Here is an 18,610-nt window from a genome sequence, read left to right as displayed (position 1 = left end):
AAGGATCCCAGAAAAGCTATCAGTTTTTTCGAAAAAAGATCATTTAGGGGGGAAAAGTGGAGAAAAAACGTAAAAATCGGATTTTCACGAAAACCGATGCTTAAATTCGAAAACTAATGTGATTTTCGAAATCTCTATGAGAAAATACATGATACCACATATTTTTTTCGATACTTTCCTTTATCTGATGTGTTTAGATAGTTGTTTTTAGAAATATCAAATTTGTATATAATTGATTTAGTCTCACCCTTAAGGAGAGGCAACCAATTATACACAATGCTTCGAACTGGTTGTTATATAAACAGGAGAAAGACTATAATAATAAGACTATAATAATTAGTTTCCGGCGTCGCTCGGTAGACAGCGACATAATCGTAAAATCATAGAATGAGTAAAAGGATTGTGGTTTCAATTCAATAACATTTTTTTATTTTATCTATGAGACGTATAACGGGTTGCGAATATGACAGGCGCTACAAAACACGTGCATCCTCTGTGCCATAATGTCCGAACCACACTTTCCTCACAGTTACTCACTGTATAGCAGAGAGGAAAGTTTGTGTTGTATCGGGCAGATGGCGGTGGGTGAATCAAGAGGAGAAAATTGGATTTTCACGAAAACCATTCCTCAAATTCGAAAACTACTGTGATTTTCGGAATCTCCATGGGACAATACATGATACCAAGTGTCAAAATTATTCAGAACTAATACAAAATAAAGATAGTCATTAAGAAAATGGTCTTTTTTATTACCAAGACAAACCTTTCCACTTTGAAGCAAAGCTGCAATAATATAATCAACTATTTTCTCCAAATTGTCATACTTAATAATTTTCATTACATGACTTAATTATCATATAGTTTTTCCAAGTTTAAACAAACTTCGTGTATAACAAGAAAACAATTATAAATTAGAAAAGAATTCAAATTTTAAGATGTGTTCAGAATTATATTATTTTGGAGAGACGGTAAAAATATCAGCATTTTCTGAAAATTTGATAATCAATCATGCCAAATATGATAGTAAACTATTTTCTTTTGGCCAGCTCTGTACAAATTATAAAACCATTGGAACCCATAATATTTATTACTTTATTATTGTGTTATTTGCACATGTTGAAAGGGTCTTATTGGAAAAATCCACATCTTTACCTACCACAGCCATAAAAACGAGAACAAGCAATAAAACATCTGGTCAACAGATATGAGAATATTTTTTCCAAACGGCTTATTAGACTGGAAGCCTACAAAGAAAAAAACTACAACAATTACCACTAACAACAAAAAATTGTTTTTGTCATTAAAGAAATAAATTGAAACACAAAATGATCGAATTTAATACGACTAAATAAGGAAAATATAAAAAAAACTATTTATTTTCAAAAAATTTTATTCATTGCATATCAAAAAACATTAAAAATATGTCAATTAATAAAAAAATAAAACTATCTAAACAAAATTAAAATCGAAAACTACACAACCATATTAAAATTCTGCCTGCAGTATCACAATGTTATTATTTTGCAAAATTAATTCCTTAACCAATGTTCTCTTTTTCGGACTTCTTCGGTTTTCCCTAAACATTAAAAATAACTAAATTCAAAATATTGTACGAAATTAAAACATAAGTAAGGATAGTAAGGATAATTAAAATGGAAAATTTAAAAGGCTCAACATAAAAAAAAACCGAATATTTAATTTGCAAATGCGTATTTTTCACTTGAGCACCTGAAGCATTGGTTCTTATCATCCTACAATTCAGTCTGGATAGGTCTTCTTCATATTTTTTTCAGTGTGAAAAAAAAAAGATTTTATGAGTTTAGAATAATTATAGCCTGTAGCTGATTCCTGCGAGATTTGACCCATCTGCTTTATTTTATATAATATCTGTGAAATTCGATGATAGATTTTCCACCATCAATTTTTTTCTATGTAATTCTTTGCAAATCGTCACAAAATAGCTATTTCCATGTCGAACGCAAACAGACGGGAAACAAATTTTTCACAAAATTAATTGAAAAGCTGATTTTTTTATTATGTAACATTTAATTAATACTCACCGACGAGTTAAGGGATTTTCTAATGGTGACTATTTTCTCAACTTTTGATTCTATTTTAGTATTGTTATCGACTAGTATTCCAGTCTTTGAATTATAATAAGGCGATTTTAATAAATTCTCTCTAACATTACGGAGTGACGACATCAATCTCGATTCTTTTCCAGCAGAATTACTACAATTTGAACGAACTTGAATATTAGTAATCCCTTCGGTAACACTATTTCTTCTCATTATTTTATGTTGTTCTTGAACTCTTATTGGGGTGGGAGTACTCCCAATTTTTTCTTTGCAACTCGAAGATGCACTGAAACTAATATATATATATATATATATATATATATATATATATATATATATATATATATATGCCCAAGTGTTTATACAGGGACATCCGATGTATATACTATATACTTTATACTGTCCTCGAAGAAATAGTTATGTGTATTAGAAAACCAGTTATACTGTCCTCAAACTGAAACATCAAATATATATACGATATACAATGGTATATACGGTTTTAGCAAACCAGTTATACTGTCCCCAAACTGAAACTTCAAATATTTATGCGGTATATAATGGTATATTCGGTATGTCCTCAAAAAATCGGTTATAGCGTTGCCGGAAAATAGATCGAAGCAGATTAATGTGCTTATTAAATAAAAAAAATTGGATGTAATACCTAGTATATAAATAATACCCCAGGCCAGTAGATTTTGAATTCAACTCATGAAAATTGTGTTTTTTTTTTAAATCAAAATACAAGTGACACTAATAACAGCTGGTGGTGATTCTATTATAAGTGTGCAAGAGCTAAGAAACAAAAACAAAACCCAATCCTATAAAATTCTCACATTCTCACAAGGGTAACAAATAGTACACTATCCATGTTGTTTTTTCAAGCAACTCAGTTTCTTGAAATAAATCAACAGGCTTATCCCAAAAATGTAATCACTAGTTGTATTACCATTGAATATACCACCTCATACAAATCGTACCGCAAAGTAACTATTTCCAGGACGATTCACCATTATATTTGGACCCATTATAAACTTGAATAACTTTTAAGCCCCATTATATAATGAAATTGGGTTTTTATCAATCTTTCTCTAATAGTGCATTTCGTAAATAAGACAACTTTTTATTTCAGATGGAACACACTGTAAAATTCTCTACAATCTGGAAATTCACTCTTTTCACTTTCGAAAATACTCTAATCAGTATAGTTATTGTACAGGGTGATAGTTATATTGATGCTTGAAATCAGTATTGTTTTTAGGGAACATGTAACGATTCACAAGTTGACTATAGAAATGATAGACAACATAACTTTCAACCATTAAATAACCTTATTGAGAATTGAAACGATTAATATTTATAATAATTACTAAATAATTACGAAAGATCCGAAATGGAATTACTGGAACCATTGCTGAAATTCATACTGAACACACTTTTCAATACCACTATACAGACACTCAAACTTGCGTATCTTTTTGGGCGTTTGAAGTCGTTGAACTTAGTCATGGAAACGCGCGTTAGATTGAGAAGTGTGTATGTCTGTGTAGTGATAGTGTAAATGTGAATCGATTTCTTTATTTCTTAATTATCTGTTTCGGCGTTCACAAGTAGTTGTCTTCATTCTCCATAGTAACTTCATGCATCCTTACATGTTTCGAAAAAACAATACTATAATAAAGTCATCACACCCAGTACAAAAAATATACTAAGTAGTTTGGAAATGGAAAAGAATGGATTTTCAGATTGTTGAAAAGTATGAAAGGTATATCATTTCCGATTAAACCGGAAGTGAATATAATTAGACGAATACCGCAAAAAACTAAATTAATAAAAATTAGAGACTGGTAAAACCCCATTCCATTATATAAATTAGTTCAAAATTTATTATGTGGTCAAAATATAACTCGGTATAATAATATATCATTTCATAGATAGGATTAAAATAACCATGAAGTAGAAATGACAACCTATGAAATCTATCACTGTTTTGTTATAACTGTGACTATATCTGTAACAAGAACGACAATACCTGATATCGAATAAAAACAGAACCTTGTTGCCAAATTAATCGAGTAATTAATTACAAAATGCCAGTTACTAAAGATGCGTTTACACCGGAGTTTTTCATAAAAAAAATCATAATTTGGTTAAGGAAATGTCAATAATATTGGAGGGGTGATTGGAGGTCACTGAACTGCTTGAAAAAAAATATGCTAATATACATGACATTTCATTAAAAAAACACTGTAGATCCTCGGTTCGCCCTGTATATTCGCTAATAATTTCTAGTAATCAAATTTGTTGTCTACTGAACACAAATCATTTTGTCCAAATTTACTAACTTTGGTAAGAGGAGACGAATCATCAAAAACACCTAAAAACAGATTAGAACGCCACTTCAAAGGATTAACAATGAACGGTTTAATATTACAAGAATTAGTGAAGTTACGGCGATGTTTAAAATCGAATGTCTATACATACCTCATATGAACGAATTAATTTTTTTAAATACATAGGTAGGTATTATATAGTTTTAATCGAATTATATATCTGGAGCTCGTTTACTATAATTTATTGTATTAATCTTTACCATTATTTATGATATATGCAGGTGGTAAAAATATCAACATAAATACCTATATTTTTTCTAAATAGAAACAGAAATACATAATACAATTTAGATTCAAAGACAGTTATAAAGGTACTCTAGACATAGATATGTTGGCTTCAAAATAAAGTATTTAATTCTCCTTCTATGGGTTTTGTTATTCGAAGAACTGGGCCCAGTGACTTCAAGTCTTAAAATTATTCCTGACATTTGACAGTTTTTCAGCATTATTTGAAATATATACTGCGCACTCTATCGTTGAATCTACAGAACTGCGTAGTTTGGAAGCCATCTAGGTAGGTACCTATAATATTCCCATTGGATGCTATTATTTTGCAATTTGAAACATTGAAAAATTTCAATAAAGAACGAATATCCCGACATAAAGACTAGATAAAACCCTATTTTCACGAATTTCAAATATGAATCCATGTTAGTTAAAAAAACAAGCAAAAAATTTTGTACTTTGATAAGTTCCATCTAGTGGTATCTTATGTTTCAAATATGATATTTGAAAGAATTTGCAAAGAAGCTATGAGTTCGGGGATTATAGTAGACCAGCTTAATAAATGTGGCTAATTAGGTATATATATTAATATATGCAATTGGTAAACTCCATTGTTCATTTTCCAGTAATCATTCTAAATTCGTCGGTTTTGTTCTTTTGGAATGATCCATTTTCTATTCTCCATTAGTAAAGCTATATCATTAAGTGCTTATAGATACAGTTTAATTCATATCGTTTTTTAGTTATTTTGCCGGTGAATAATCTTTATCGACAAAAGAAAGTATGAATCGATTTCGTAAAGTAAAAGGTAATTATAATATCTAATTTTACTGATAAATGTGAAATCAAATTGAAAATGTATATTTAGGATATAAGTCGCCATTTTTCAAAGTGCCGATGTGTTGCACGTGGCATTTCAGAATAATCGCGCTGTATTTTAGTTTTAATATATCATTGGATAATTATAGTGCATTCCATTTTTTGTATCTTTTCTAAATCAAATTAGAGAGATTGTATTACTCATACAATTTTTTTCTGTTGCATACCGCGTTCAGTAACGAATTTCTGTCATTCTTAAACGTGAAATAAAGTAAAAGCTAAAAGCACAGTATAAAGCTTACAATAACAGTTGATGGCTCATTCGATGTCGGCATTTTTGATGTTCATGGTTCAAATTTTCCACGGCGCAACAAGAAATTGTTTTCCACGCGCTCAGGGGTGTATCCAATTGATACAATGCCCGACACTAAATAATATAAACTGTTCGATGATAGATTTAACTAAATAATAAATACTAACCATTAGTGTAGTGATACTAATATTATGAACGAAAAAGTTGATTAAATTCATTATTGGTGTTAGAGGACAAACACAGTGAAACAAAGTATTGTGTTGTAAGAACTCGAATCAAGTTTGTTTATTTTTGTGAAACATCTGTACATTTTACAATTTATTCTTTTGGTTTTTGATTAGTTATCCTGAACATAAGGTACTTTGTACTGACGGGTTTCTTTGAAAAATAAAATATGACGTAATTATAATGAGTTGTTTAATAGTTGTGTTATAAACGTTTTAGAAATATAATCAGTAATATATTTATTATTTTGTCTATTCTGGAGTGTATTCAATTTATTTGTTGAAATTTTGTTAAAAATTGAAGGTTTTTGTTGTACGTGGAAGTGGAATTAATACGACACACACAACAATAATGTGCAGTTTTTACTTTATCAATAGTTATAGTTCACATGAAATAATACTCTGTTTAGAATAATGACACTCAAAACCAATTAAAATAGGGGAAACACTGGCAAAACAACAAAGGGTAAGAATCTTATCTCAGTTTAAGCTTAAAAATGTGAAAGAACAACGAACCTACAATGTTGCCCAATGTTATTATTTTTAACGTTTAAAGGATGCTAAATAATATTTTTTATGTATTTTTAGAATCTAGTTATGCATATGTATTTACGATTTTATGCAGTAGCGAAGTAAGATAGGATTTGTCTGTTGGGAAACTTATCAGAATAAGATATCCAACAACAGTGTGTCATAACTGACAAACTTTCTGAGCAAAGGTTGTTTCCCAGGAGTGTGTATGAGAGATACAATATTGAGTGAGCAATCTGCTTCTATAAGCTATAATTTAGTACTTGTAGCTTCTTGAGAAATGGAATGAAAATTGAAAATTTCATTATCATAGAAATAAAAAGTTCACGAAATGGTTTTCATATTCTGTCGAGTTATCAATCTTTTAGATGCGTATTGCGATTATTCTGAAATGGACTTTGTCAAACACCTGACCTTCGGGTGTTCAGATAATTTCTGCTGAAAATGTAAATACTATCTGTTGATAATTATTTATAGACAACAGTAAGAAATACTGTCTAGTGAGGTTTATTGAGGACAAAATTCTGTACATAGGCAGTTGCCTACAAGGCAGTTGACTCCAATTGAAGGAGATTTGGTGTGGGCTCCATATAAAAAAATGGGCTTTTATGAAGCTCATATAGTTTTTCTCAATAATAATAGAAATATATTGGAAAAAAAGAAACGAGATATCCAAATGAGTGAAGATATTGAAAGTCTGAATGGTAAGTTGAACTATATTATTTATAAAATATCTGAAACAGTTCCTGTTTTTGTAAAATTTTGGATGGAAATCTATACATAGTTACTAAATTAGTTTCAAATCCTCTATAATTGATCATTGATCTATGTATATAAACTGTTTCATTTGCACCATTCCTTTTTAGATATGAATACTGCAATTTCTACATCTAATCTCTGTGGTAATGAAGATAATTCTAGATGTTATCCTACATATGAGGCAGATGATACAAAAATAAATCAAAGTAAGTATGGTACTTTCTCAATAGACGTGAATTTGTTCTTAAAAAAGTAAGTCTATGTTCAACTTATAGTTGTTGCCGTCAGTTTTAATTAATCTAATAAGGAAGTAGGTCTACATAATAAGTGATAATGTGATCTACCTATCTTGTTTATAGATATTGCAGTTTCTGAATGTGATCTTAGTGTGGAGAGAGATAATTCATTACATGATCCAACTTACATACCAGAAGATACTGAGACTGTTAATGTCACAAAAACAAATAAGCGTAAGTCATTTTCACATTAGTTTCTAGCTTGTGAAAGAAATCATGAATTTATACCTCAGTTATCAGGTGGCCACTAATTTTTCATTTTTTTTTTAAATAATTATATATACAATGAGTTTCAAAAAGTTCACACCAATTTTTCAGAAAATATGAGATGTCAAATCAACACAAAGTGAGAATCGACTTCAATGGGCTTCAATGAATGTAAATCGACGATATCTGACAAAGTTAGATGCAAACTCATTCAAATATATGAGAAATGTTGAAATTCGACTTCAAATGAGGAAGATAGACTTTGAAAATTTTCAATCAACACAAAGTGAGATTCGACTTCAATGGGCTTCAATGAATGTAAATCGACGATATCTGACAAAGTTAGATGCAAACTCATTCAAATATATGAGAAATGTTGAAATTCGACTTCAAATGAGGAAGATAGACTTTGAAAATTTTCAATCAAGACAAAGTGACAATCGACTTCAATGGGCTTCAATGGATGTTAATCGACGATATCTGACAAAGTGGTTAAGAAAGCTTAACAAAGTTTCTTTTTAGGACACTAGATAGGTACTTATTATATATTTTCAATTTTTCTACGTCTTCGTTTTTCGAATTAGTAATTTCATTAGTGATTACAGGTAGGTACATGAAAATGTTTATTAAGTAAAGAAAGAACGTAGAATTCATACAGTGTAGAATTTATTTCAAGTTTAAAAATTTCTGTTTCATTTTCTACCCAGTAATAAATAAAGCCTTTATCAAGTCCTAAATTTTGGATATTACATTTAGAATATGAATTATAAAAGGAAACATCGAGAAGAGGTATATAAGTTTGCTTAAATAAACAAAAAAGGGTGGTTGGTTTTTGAAGATAAAATTCTTGGAAGGATAAAGAAAGGGTCTGAGAAGGTTCAACAATTTATCAAAATATCAATCATAATTATTACATTTGGACAATAAAATAAACATAAAATTTTAAAAATAGAATAACAATCCCTCGAAAGATATTGAAATATCAACCCTAAAGACTATCTTCTACCTACCTAGGAATTATTGTACCCCGAGAAGCTCACACCAGAAATTAAATAATTGAAAAGTGAATATTGAAAGTTTTGACTAAACAGTTTTCAAAATGCAAATCAGTCACCAGAAAAACATTCTTGACAACTTCATTAGCTCAAATTTTTTTCTATTCGAAAAAACAAAGATATTGAAGCAGCTAAGCACTAAATTCAAACAATAAATAATTTTCTCTTTCCTATACCCACCAATTATTGAACAAGAGGAACAAATACCAAAAAAAATATTAGAAACCTTCACTTGGAAAGTTTTCTATGAAACAGAAAACTCAATTATTAGTTTAGTAACAACCCTTTAGCTAATTATGTATTGAGTATCTATCAATCAAAAAAAAATATGTGAAAAACGATTAGATTAAGTTTGTTTTATTAAAAGATCCCCAGTTTAATGCACTTGAAAATTCAAAGTTCCAAAAGAATGGCGGCATATAACCGATATATAAAAGAAAATAGTTTTCACTCCATAATCTGAGACCAAATGACAAGAAATATTTTAGGTAGTAAATTTAAAATCAAATGAATAAGACAAAAAATCACTCACCAGTTCACAAATGAGGAAATCACCATCTTGGTAGTTAAGAATTTTCCGTTTATACATAATTTTCACAATATTGCATTAAAACACGGAAAATTCTTTATCGGATTATTGTTAACACGCACGTCCACAAACATCAAAGAAAAACAAATAATTTTTAATGTTTATTTTCAATCCGTTTCATGAAAATTTTCAAATAAAAGCTATTTTCTATCGATATACTGAGAATTTCCAATGTTTCTAATAAAAATTTTCAACATTAGTCACATTTTTAAAACTAGAAATCGAAAGTTTTTTTTGTCGTTATCGAACAAATCCGGTATCTCTGTAATTTTATTTATCTAATAATAACTATTTTGTACTACAATCGAAATAAGGTATTTTAATATTAATATCTATATATATTTTTATATGAAAAAACACATTACAGTTGAAAAGATTTGACGTGAACAATAATTGCGTCGACATACAAAGTTGGCCGACATGCTGTATAGACAGACAAGGGTCAACGAACTATTTGATGCTATATTTTAGATTATCGTTTGTTTAATGTTTATAAGTAAATTAATGATTCAAACAATTTCAAATTATCTGAAGAATATGCTTAATTTTAATTACTTTGAAAATATTAATAAAATAATAATATAACATTAGCATTCCATAAAATGTAATACACTGAAATCGTTCATTTTCCTGGAAACTTTAATTGGACAAATCTCGTTAATTTTTACATAAAGAGAATAATATCTTACCTATATCAATAAGAAAATAGTTTTCACTTCACCATCGAAAACAAATTTGCACGAGATTTTACGAATAGAAAATTTAGCATCAAATATGTCTGCCCGAATTTGTAATACTGTCAAAGTTTCATTATCTAAATAATTAAATGCATTGTTTAAAGCTTGTGACGTCACATTTAAAGTGCGCAAGTCAAAAACAAGTCTAGACATTCCCAAGGAATTCGAAAGGGGTCAATGAACTGAGAAGATGTAAAAGTTTTGATTTATTAAATAATAAGTAATTAAATATTACATATTTTGTTATATAATTTCCATATTGAATAAAATAGTGTTTTCAAAGAGCAATATAAATTTTTAATAATATTTCTAAGAAAGTTTCGAATAATTAGTGATAATAGATATACTTCATACAATAAAACATGGCATAGATTTAATTATTACAATTCACAATAACTTAATATTATTAAATGGCTATATAAGTAGAGGTTATGGGCAGCAAATAATAGTAATTTCCTTTTGGTAATATATACTTTTAATGTTTTACGACATACCTTCGTTTTTCGAATTAGTACTTTCATTGGTGATTACAGGTACATGAAAATTTTTATATTAATTAAGGATCGTAGAATTTGAAACGATGTTTCCAAAAAATTAGTTGCATATGTATAAAGACAAAATCAAAACTTTTTTGTTATCTTGATATCGAGAATTCTGTGATTTTAAAACTTCCCATAATGTAGGGTGGTCCTCATCCCCAAATTACATAAACCATATAAGAAAATATTCTATTGAACATTATTTTTCTCATGAATATCAAAAATAAATTCGAAATGTGAAGTAAATAAGAAATTCTTCCAACAAAGATGAGGGCGTCTAAAAAGGGGCTTCACGGTCAATTTTTGTTATCGGTATTAAATCCTCAACATATATAAATATTTTGGTATTACTATCTATTATTTATGTAGAATAATGCGATTTTAAAATTTCTCATAGTGAAGGGTGGTCCTTAACTCTCTAACAATTCTGTTGAATGTAATCTCATAAATATCAAAAAAAATATATTAGAAACAAACAATTCTTGGAACAAAGACAAAGGCATCCAAGAAGGGGCTGCACGATCATTTTTCGTTATCGGTATTAAACCCTCGATATAATGTAAACAAACTATTCTACAAACAGATAAAAAGAGTTCCAAAACTGCACCGCACGTGTTATTTTTCAAATATAAATATCAACCCAAGGATACTTTCAACAAAAAAAGGGACTAATAATGGTCAATAACAGAATATAATATAAATGAAAAATTTCTAAAATAAACACACCAGAATCCATTGTAAACCATTAAAAATATTGAATTCTAAACAATCTACTTTCACTATAAGAATTTCTTATAGAATAACCATTGTTTTTCTGAACATATGATGATGATATAAAGTATAGCTGATTTAATAACACTGATGATAAAATTAAAGCCAGGAGAATTTCAGTCAAACTAAACGAATAGAAAGAAGGTAAGGGTAGAAAGTTGGATATCAAACAACATTTAAACGATGGAGGAAACAATAATCTGAAGAAAGAAATGCTTATCAACTAGTAAAAATAATTTGAATTAACACGATAATGAAGTGAGTAGTTCGGCATCTATTTTGAAAACAAAAGAGGAACAAAAAACACAAAGAAAAAAATGGTAAGAGAGGTAATCAACAAGGAGAGAATGAAAAATAAAAAAAAAAGTATCAAATGATGGATGTTGATGGTGAAAAAGAACAATTAAATCAGGATAAGGATACTACAGAACCAAGTCCAAAAAAAATAAGGTAAAGAAAACAAAATTATCAGCTAGCAGCCGTTTAAATGGATCGGTTAACGGTGAAGAAGAACAAGTAAATGGAAACGATAGTTTAGAATGTAGTCTGAAAATAAATAAATTATTAACAAATAGTGTTGTAAATAGTATAGTTGATAGTGAAATGTTTCTATAGATTATAAAAAGAAAAATATCAAAAGTGTTTTAAAAATATAAATATGGACCAATTGAGAAGACATTAAGGTTTAAAGGTATACCCGTTGTGATCCAAAAATACCCAAAAAAGTCGCTTCCATCAAAAAAGAATTTCATTCTGATATAAAGAGTATGTATCTATCTTTTGTTTTATAAGGTAATATTTAATTTCCAAATCAGATATATTATATTGTTTCAAATGCTATCTAAATTTATTAATTAACAGATTCAACATAGGTAACTAATGGAAATTAATGTTAAATTTTATTATTGATTGCTTTAATATTTTCTCATTAGTATTGGCATTTTTTACCTTGATTTTTTACAGATTTGTCAAACAAGAAGATGCTCAAATGCAGTTCAACAAAATGGTAATGTTTTCAAAGAAAAGCATTTGTGTGTTCGTTGGAAATTTTGATTTCTGTAAGTTTTATTAATGACATACATATTTTTGAATATTCAATAAGTATTAATTATATTTATTATTCCTTTGAGACCTAAGGAGCTGAAGAAGAGCAGTTATGGAAATTATTTGAACCTTATGGTTTGATAGAATCAGCTGTTAGAATTGTCAGAGACCCTCGTACCAGTATGGGAAAAGTATTTAGATATGTCAATTTCAAAGATGCCGATGCTGTACAATCAGATTTCCAAATGGAAAATGTGAAACTTGGTGATCGGGAATTGAGAATTAAAAGCGAGTCATATAACTGGTTGCGGATATAACAGGCGTTACAAAAACACTTTCAGTAAAAATCAAACAAGAAAATTGAATTTTCACGAAAACCATTGCTCAAATTCGAAAACTAATGTGATTTGCACAGAGCGGTATTTTGATATAAGGATCCCAGAAAAGCTATCAGTTTTTTCGAAAAAAGATCATTTAGGGGGGAAAAGTGGAGAAAAAACGTAAAAATCGGATTTTCACGAAAACCGATGCTTAAATTCGAAAACTAATGTGATTTTCGAAATCTCTATGAGAAAATACATGATACCACATATTTTTTTCGATACTTTCCTTTATCTGATGTGTTTAGATAGTTGTTTTTAGAAATATCAAATTTGTATATAATTGATTTAGTCTCACCCTTAAGGAGAGGCAACCAATTATACACAATGCTTCGAACTGGTTGTTATATAAACAGGAGAAAGACTATAATAATTAGTTTCCGGCGTCGCTCGGTAGACAGCGACATAATCGTAAAATCATAGAATGAGTAAAAGGATTGTGGTTTCAATTCAATAACATTTTTTTATTTTATCTATGAGACGTATAACGGGTTGCGAATATGACAGGCGCTACAAAACACGTGCATCCTCTGTGCCATAATGTCCGAACCACACTTTCCTCACAGTTACTCACTGTATAGCAGAGAGGAAAGTTTGTGTTGTATCGGGCAGATGGCGGTGGGTGAATCAAGAGGAGAAAATTGGATTTTCACGAAAACCATTCCTCAAATTCGAAAACTACTGTGATTTTCGGAATCTCCATGGGACAATACATGATACCAAGTGTCAAAATTATTCAGAACTAATACAAAATAAAGATAGTCATTAAGAAAATGGTCTTTTTTATTACCAAGACAAACCTTTCCACTTTGAAGCAAAGCTGCAATAATATAATCAACTATTTCTCCAAATTGTCATACTTAATAATTTTCATTACATGACTTAATTATCATATAGTTTTTCCAAGTTTAAACAAACTTCGTGTATAACAAGAAAACAATTATAAATTAGAAAAGAATTCAAATTTTCAGATGTGTTCAGAATTATATTATTTTGGAGAGACGGTAAAAATATCAGCATTTTCTGAAAATTTGATAATCAATCATGCCAAATATGATAGTAAACTATTTTCTTTTGGCCAGCTCTGTACAAATTATAAAACCATTGGAACCCATAATATTTATTACTTTATTATTGTGTTATTTGCACATGTTGAAAGGGTCTTATTGGAAAAATCCACATCTTTACCTACCACAGCCATAAAAACGAGAACAAGCAATAAAACATCTGGTCAACAGATATGAGAATATTTTTTCCAAACGGCTTATTAGACTGGAAGCCTACAAAGAAAAAAACTACAACAATTACCACTAACAACAAAAAATTGTTTTTGTCATTAAAGAAATAAATTGAAACACAAAATGATCGAATTTAATACGACTAAATAAGGAAAATATAAAAAAAACTATTTATTTTCAAAAAATTTTATTCATTGCATATCAAAAAACATTAAAAATATGTCAATTAATAAAAAAATAAAACTATCTAAACAAAATTAAAATCGAAAACTACACAACCATATTAAAATTCTGCCTGCAGTATCACAATGTTATTATTTTGCAAAATTAATTCCTTAACCAATGTTCTCTTTTTCGGACTTCTTCGGTTTTCCCTAAACATTAAAAATAACTAAATTCAAAATATTGTACGAAATTAAAACATAAGTAAGGATAGTAAGGATAATTAAAAAAGAAAATTTAAAAGGCTCAACATAAAAAAAAACCGAATATTTAATTTGCAAATGCGTATTTTTCACTTGAGCACCTGAAGCATTGGTTCTTATCATCCTACAATTCAGTCTGGATAGGTCTTCTTCATATTTTTTTTCAGTGTGAAAAAAAAAAAGATTTTATGAGTTTAGAATAATTAGCTGTAGCTGATTCCTGCGAGATTTGACCCATCTGCTTTATTTTATATAATATCTGTGAAATTCGATGATAGATTTTCCACCATCAATTTTTTTCTATGTAATTCTTTGCAAATCGTCACAAAATAGCTATTTCCATGTCGAACGCAAACAGACGGGAAACAAATTTTTCACAAAATTAATTGAAAAGCTGATTTTTTTATTATGTAACATTTAATTAATACTCACCGACGAGTTAAGGGATTTTCTAATGGTGACTATTTTCTCAACTTTTGATTCTATTTTAGTATTGTTATCGACTAGTATTCCAGTCTTTGAATTATAATAAGGCGATTTTAATAAATTCTCTCTAACGTTACGGAGTGACGACATCAATCTCGATTCTTTTCCAGCAGAATTACTACAATTTGAACGAACTTGAATGTTCGGTAACACTATTTCTTCTCATTATTTTATGTTGTTCTTGAACTCTTATTGGGGTGGGAGTACTCCCAATTTTTTCTTTGCAACTCGAAGATGCACTGAAACTAATATATATATATATATATATATATATATATATGCCCAAGTGTTTATACAGGGACATCCGATGTATATACTATATACTTTATACTGTCCTCGAAGAAATAGTTATGTGTATTAGAAAACCAGTTATACTGTCCTCAAACTGAAACATCAAATATATATACGATATACAATGGTATATACGGTTTTAGCAAACCAGTTATACTGTCCCCAAACTGAAACTTCAAATATTTATGCGGTATATAATGGTATATTCGGTATGTCCTCAAAAAATCGGTTATAGCGTTGCCGGAAAATAGATCGAAGCAGATTAATGTGCTTATTAAATAAAAAAAATTGGATGTAATACCTAGTATATAAATAATACCCCAGGCCAGTAGATTTTGAATTCAACTCATGAAAATTGTGTTTTTTTTTTAAATCAAAATACAAGTGACACTAATAACAGCTGGTGGTGATTCTATTATAAGTGTGCAAGAGCTAAGAAACAAAAACAAAACCCAATCCTATAAAATTCTCACATTCTCACAAGGGTAACAAATAGTACACTATCCATGTTGTTTTTTCAAGCAACTCAGTTTCTTGAAATTAATCAACAGGCTTATCCCAAAAATGTAATCACTAGTTGTATTACCATTGAATATACCACCTCATACAAATCGTACCGCAAAGTAACTATTTCCAGGACGATTCACCATTATATTTGGACCCATTATAAACTTGAATAACTTTTAAGCCCCATTATATAATGGAATTGGGTTTTTATCAATCTTTCTCTAATAGTGCATTTCGTAAATAAGACAACTTTTTATTTCAGATGGAACACACTGTAGAATTCTCTACAATCTGGAAATTCACTCTTTTCACTTTCGAAAATACTCTAATCAGTATAGTTATTGTACAGGGTGATAGTTATATTGATGCTTGAAATCAGTATTGTTTTTAGGGAACATGTAACGATTCACAAGTTGACTATAGAAATGATAGACAACATAACTTTCAACCATTAAATAACCTTATTGAGAATTGAAACGATTAATATTTATAATAATTACTAAATAATTACGAAAGATCCGAAATGGAATTACTGGAACCATTGCTGAAATTCATACTGAACACACTTTTCAATACCACTATACAGACACTCAAACTTGCGTATCTTTTTGGGCGTTTGAAGTCGTTGAACTTAGTCATGGAAACGCGCGTTAGATTGAGAAGTGTGTATGTCTGTGTAGTGATAGTGTAAATGTGAATCGATTTCTTTATTTCTTAATTATCTGTTTCGGCGTTCACAAGTAGTTGTCTTCATTCTCCATAGTAACTTCATGCATCCTTACATGTTTCGAAAAAACAATACTATAATAAAGTCATCACACCCAGTACAAAAAATATACTAAGTAGTTTGGAAATGGAAAAGAATGGATTTTCAGATTGTTGAAAAGTATGAAAGGTATATCATTTCCGATTAAACCGGAAGTGAATATAATTAGACGAATACCGCAAAAAACTAAATTAATAAAAATTAGAGACTGGTAAAACCCCATTCCATTATATAAATTAGTTCAAAATTTATTATGTGGTCAAAATATAACTCGGTATAATAATATATCATTTCATAGATAGGATTAAAATAACCATGAAGTAGAAATGACAACCTATGAAATCTATCACTGTTTTGTTATAACTGTGACTATATCTGTAACAAGAACGACAATACCTGATATCGAATAAAAACAGAACCTTGTTGCCAAATTAATCGAGTAATTAATTACAAAATGCCAGTTACTAAAGATGCGTTTACACCGGAGTTAATAACAAGAGTTTTTAAGAAAAAGTTATTAACTTAACTGAATCGCCAAAAAATTCTCTTCACAAAAGTTAATAATAACTCGTGTTTTTAACAGAAAATTCCTTGTTAAGCCGCGTTTACACCGGAGTTAATAACACGAGTTTTTTAACATTTTTGTTATTAACAGGTGTTAATAAGAAAAGTCATTAACATATCTTAATAACATTTTCTTTTGGCTGCTAGTTTTGTTATCAACAAAAGTTAAAAGTCACTTCGCCAGTATCAACGCTCATGCCGGGCGAGGGGGTTGCGGGGAAGAGAGGAACCAGTTATTAACAAAAGTTAACACGCTAAAAGAGGCTATTAACTTCTGTTATTAACATTTGTTTGAAACACAACACATTTCCTTTAATCTTTACCGACTCTTGATGGATAACATAAATCTTGTTAATAACAAGGAATTTTCTGTTAAAAACACGAGTTATTAACTTTTGTTAATAGAAATTTTTTGGCGATTCAGTTAAGTTAATAACTTTTTATTAAAAACTCGTGTTATTAACGCCGGTGTAAACGCGGCTTAACATGCATATACAATAACAAGAATTCAGTGCTAATTTTGTTGGGCTTTTTTGTCATTTCTGGGAATAGGTATTTACCAAATTATGATCTGCATGAAATCCTTGATTATATGTAGTAACTAGATAATCTACCCCGTGTTAAGTTTTGAAGCGGAATTCCCGATTCATAGATGGCGATACCCAAAACTAGGGAAAGATAGCCGACTATCGATTCTACGTCCGAATAGTGCATTTAATGGAACGCGCACCTATGTATGAATAGCAAAACTATTAATTGCTTCTAGAATTTGACCTGTTGAGAGACAATAGCGATATGGGTGGATGTACAAAAAATATTCTACATCAGACGCTCGAAAATATACGAGTTGTTCCACTTGAAAAAACAAACTAGAAAATTCATTTTAAACAATTCGGATTAGAAAAATAATTTTCAGCTACTCTGTATAATTGTAGGGCATGGAAATGGACCAGAAACATCGCACATCTATCTATCAAATGGTATCATAATTATTTTCTCTTGAGTTCCGTAACTATGATGAAGGATGGCAGTGGTTTTTTCGGTATGCATCTGCAAAAATAAGATTTTCATTTTCATAAAAAAAATCATAATTTGGTTAAGGAAATGTCAATAATATTGGAGGGGTGATTGGAGGTCACTGAACTGCTTGAAAAAAAATATGCTAATATACATGACATTTCATTAAAAAAACACTGTAGATCCTCGGTTCGCCCTGTATATTCGCTAATAATTTCTAGTAATCAAATTTGTTGTCTACTGAACACAAATCATTTTGTCCAAATTTACTAACTTTGGTAAGAGGAGACGAATCATCAAAAACACCTAAAAACAGATTAGAACGCCACTTCAAAGGATTAACAATGAACGGTTTAATA

At 29.4% G+C, this 18,610-nt stretch overlaps 1 protein-coding gene across 1 annotated transcript; it reads left to right on the top strand.

The window, feature by feature from the left end:
* The first annotated feature begins 7,057 nt into the window (after nucleotides 1–7,057).
* LOC130446525 (uncharacterized) lies at nucleotides 7,058–8,116 on the top strand. The gene is made up of 4 exons (XM_056782838.1): nucleotides 7,058–7,284; nucleotides 7,447–7,545; nucleotides 7,699–7,809; nucleotides 7,954–8,116. Exons 1-4 carry the CDS (start codon nucleotides 7,179–7,181, stop codon nucleotides 7,983–7,985), a joined length of 348 nt encoding a protein of 115 aa, XP_056638816.1. The 5' UTR covers nucleotides 7,058–7,178; the 3' UTR covers nucleotides 7,986–8,116.
* Nucleotides 8,117–18,610: the final 10,494 nt, after the last annotated feature.

The sequence above is a fragment of the Diorhabda sublineata genome, chromosome 7 (assembly GCF_026230105.1).
Source record: "Diorhabda sublineata isolate icDioSubl1.1 chromosome 7, icDioSubl1.1, whole genome shotgun sequence".
NCBI lineage: Eukaryota > Metazoa > Arthropoda > Insecta > Coleoptera > Chrysomelidae > Diorhabda > Diorhabda sublineata.
Note: the sequence above shows the minus strand (reverse complement) of the source record. Positions and strands in the feature narration are given on the sequence as shown.

What these genes read in the sequence shown, in the direction of transcription:
- LOC130446525 (XM_056782838.1), top strand. Translation starts at nt 7,179, where the DNA reads ATGGGCTTTTATGAAGCTCATATAGTTTTTCTCAATAATAATAGAAAT. An exon ending in AGATATTGAAAGTCTGAATG is followed by an intron (nt 7,285 to 7,446) that starts GTAAGTTGAACT and finishes ATTCCTTTTTAG; the next exon opens with ATATGAATACTGCAATTTCT. An exon ending in TGATACAAAAATAAATCAAA is followed by an intron (nt 7,546 to 7,698) that starts GTAAGTATGGTA and finishes TCTTGTTTATAG; the next exon opens with ATATTGCAGTTTCTGAATGT.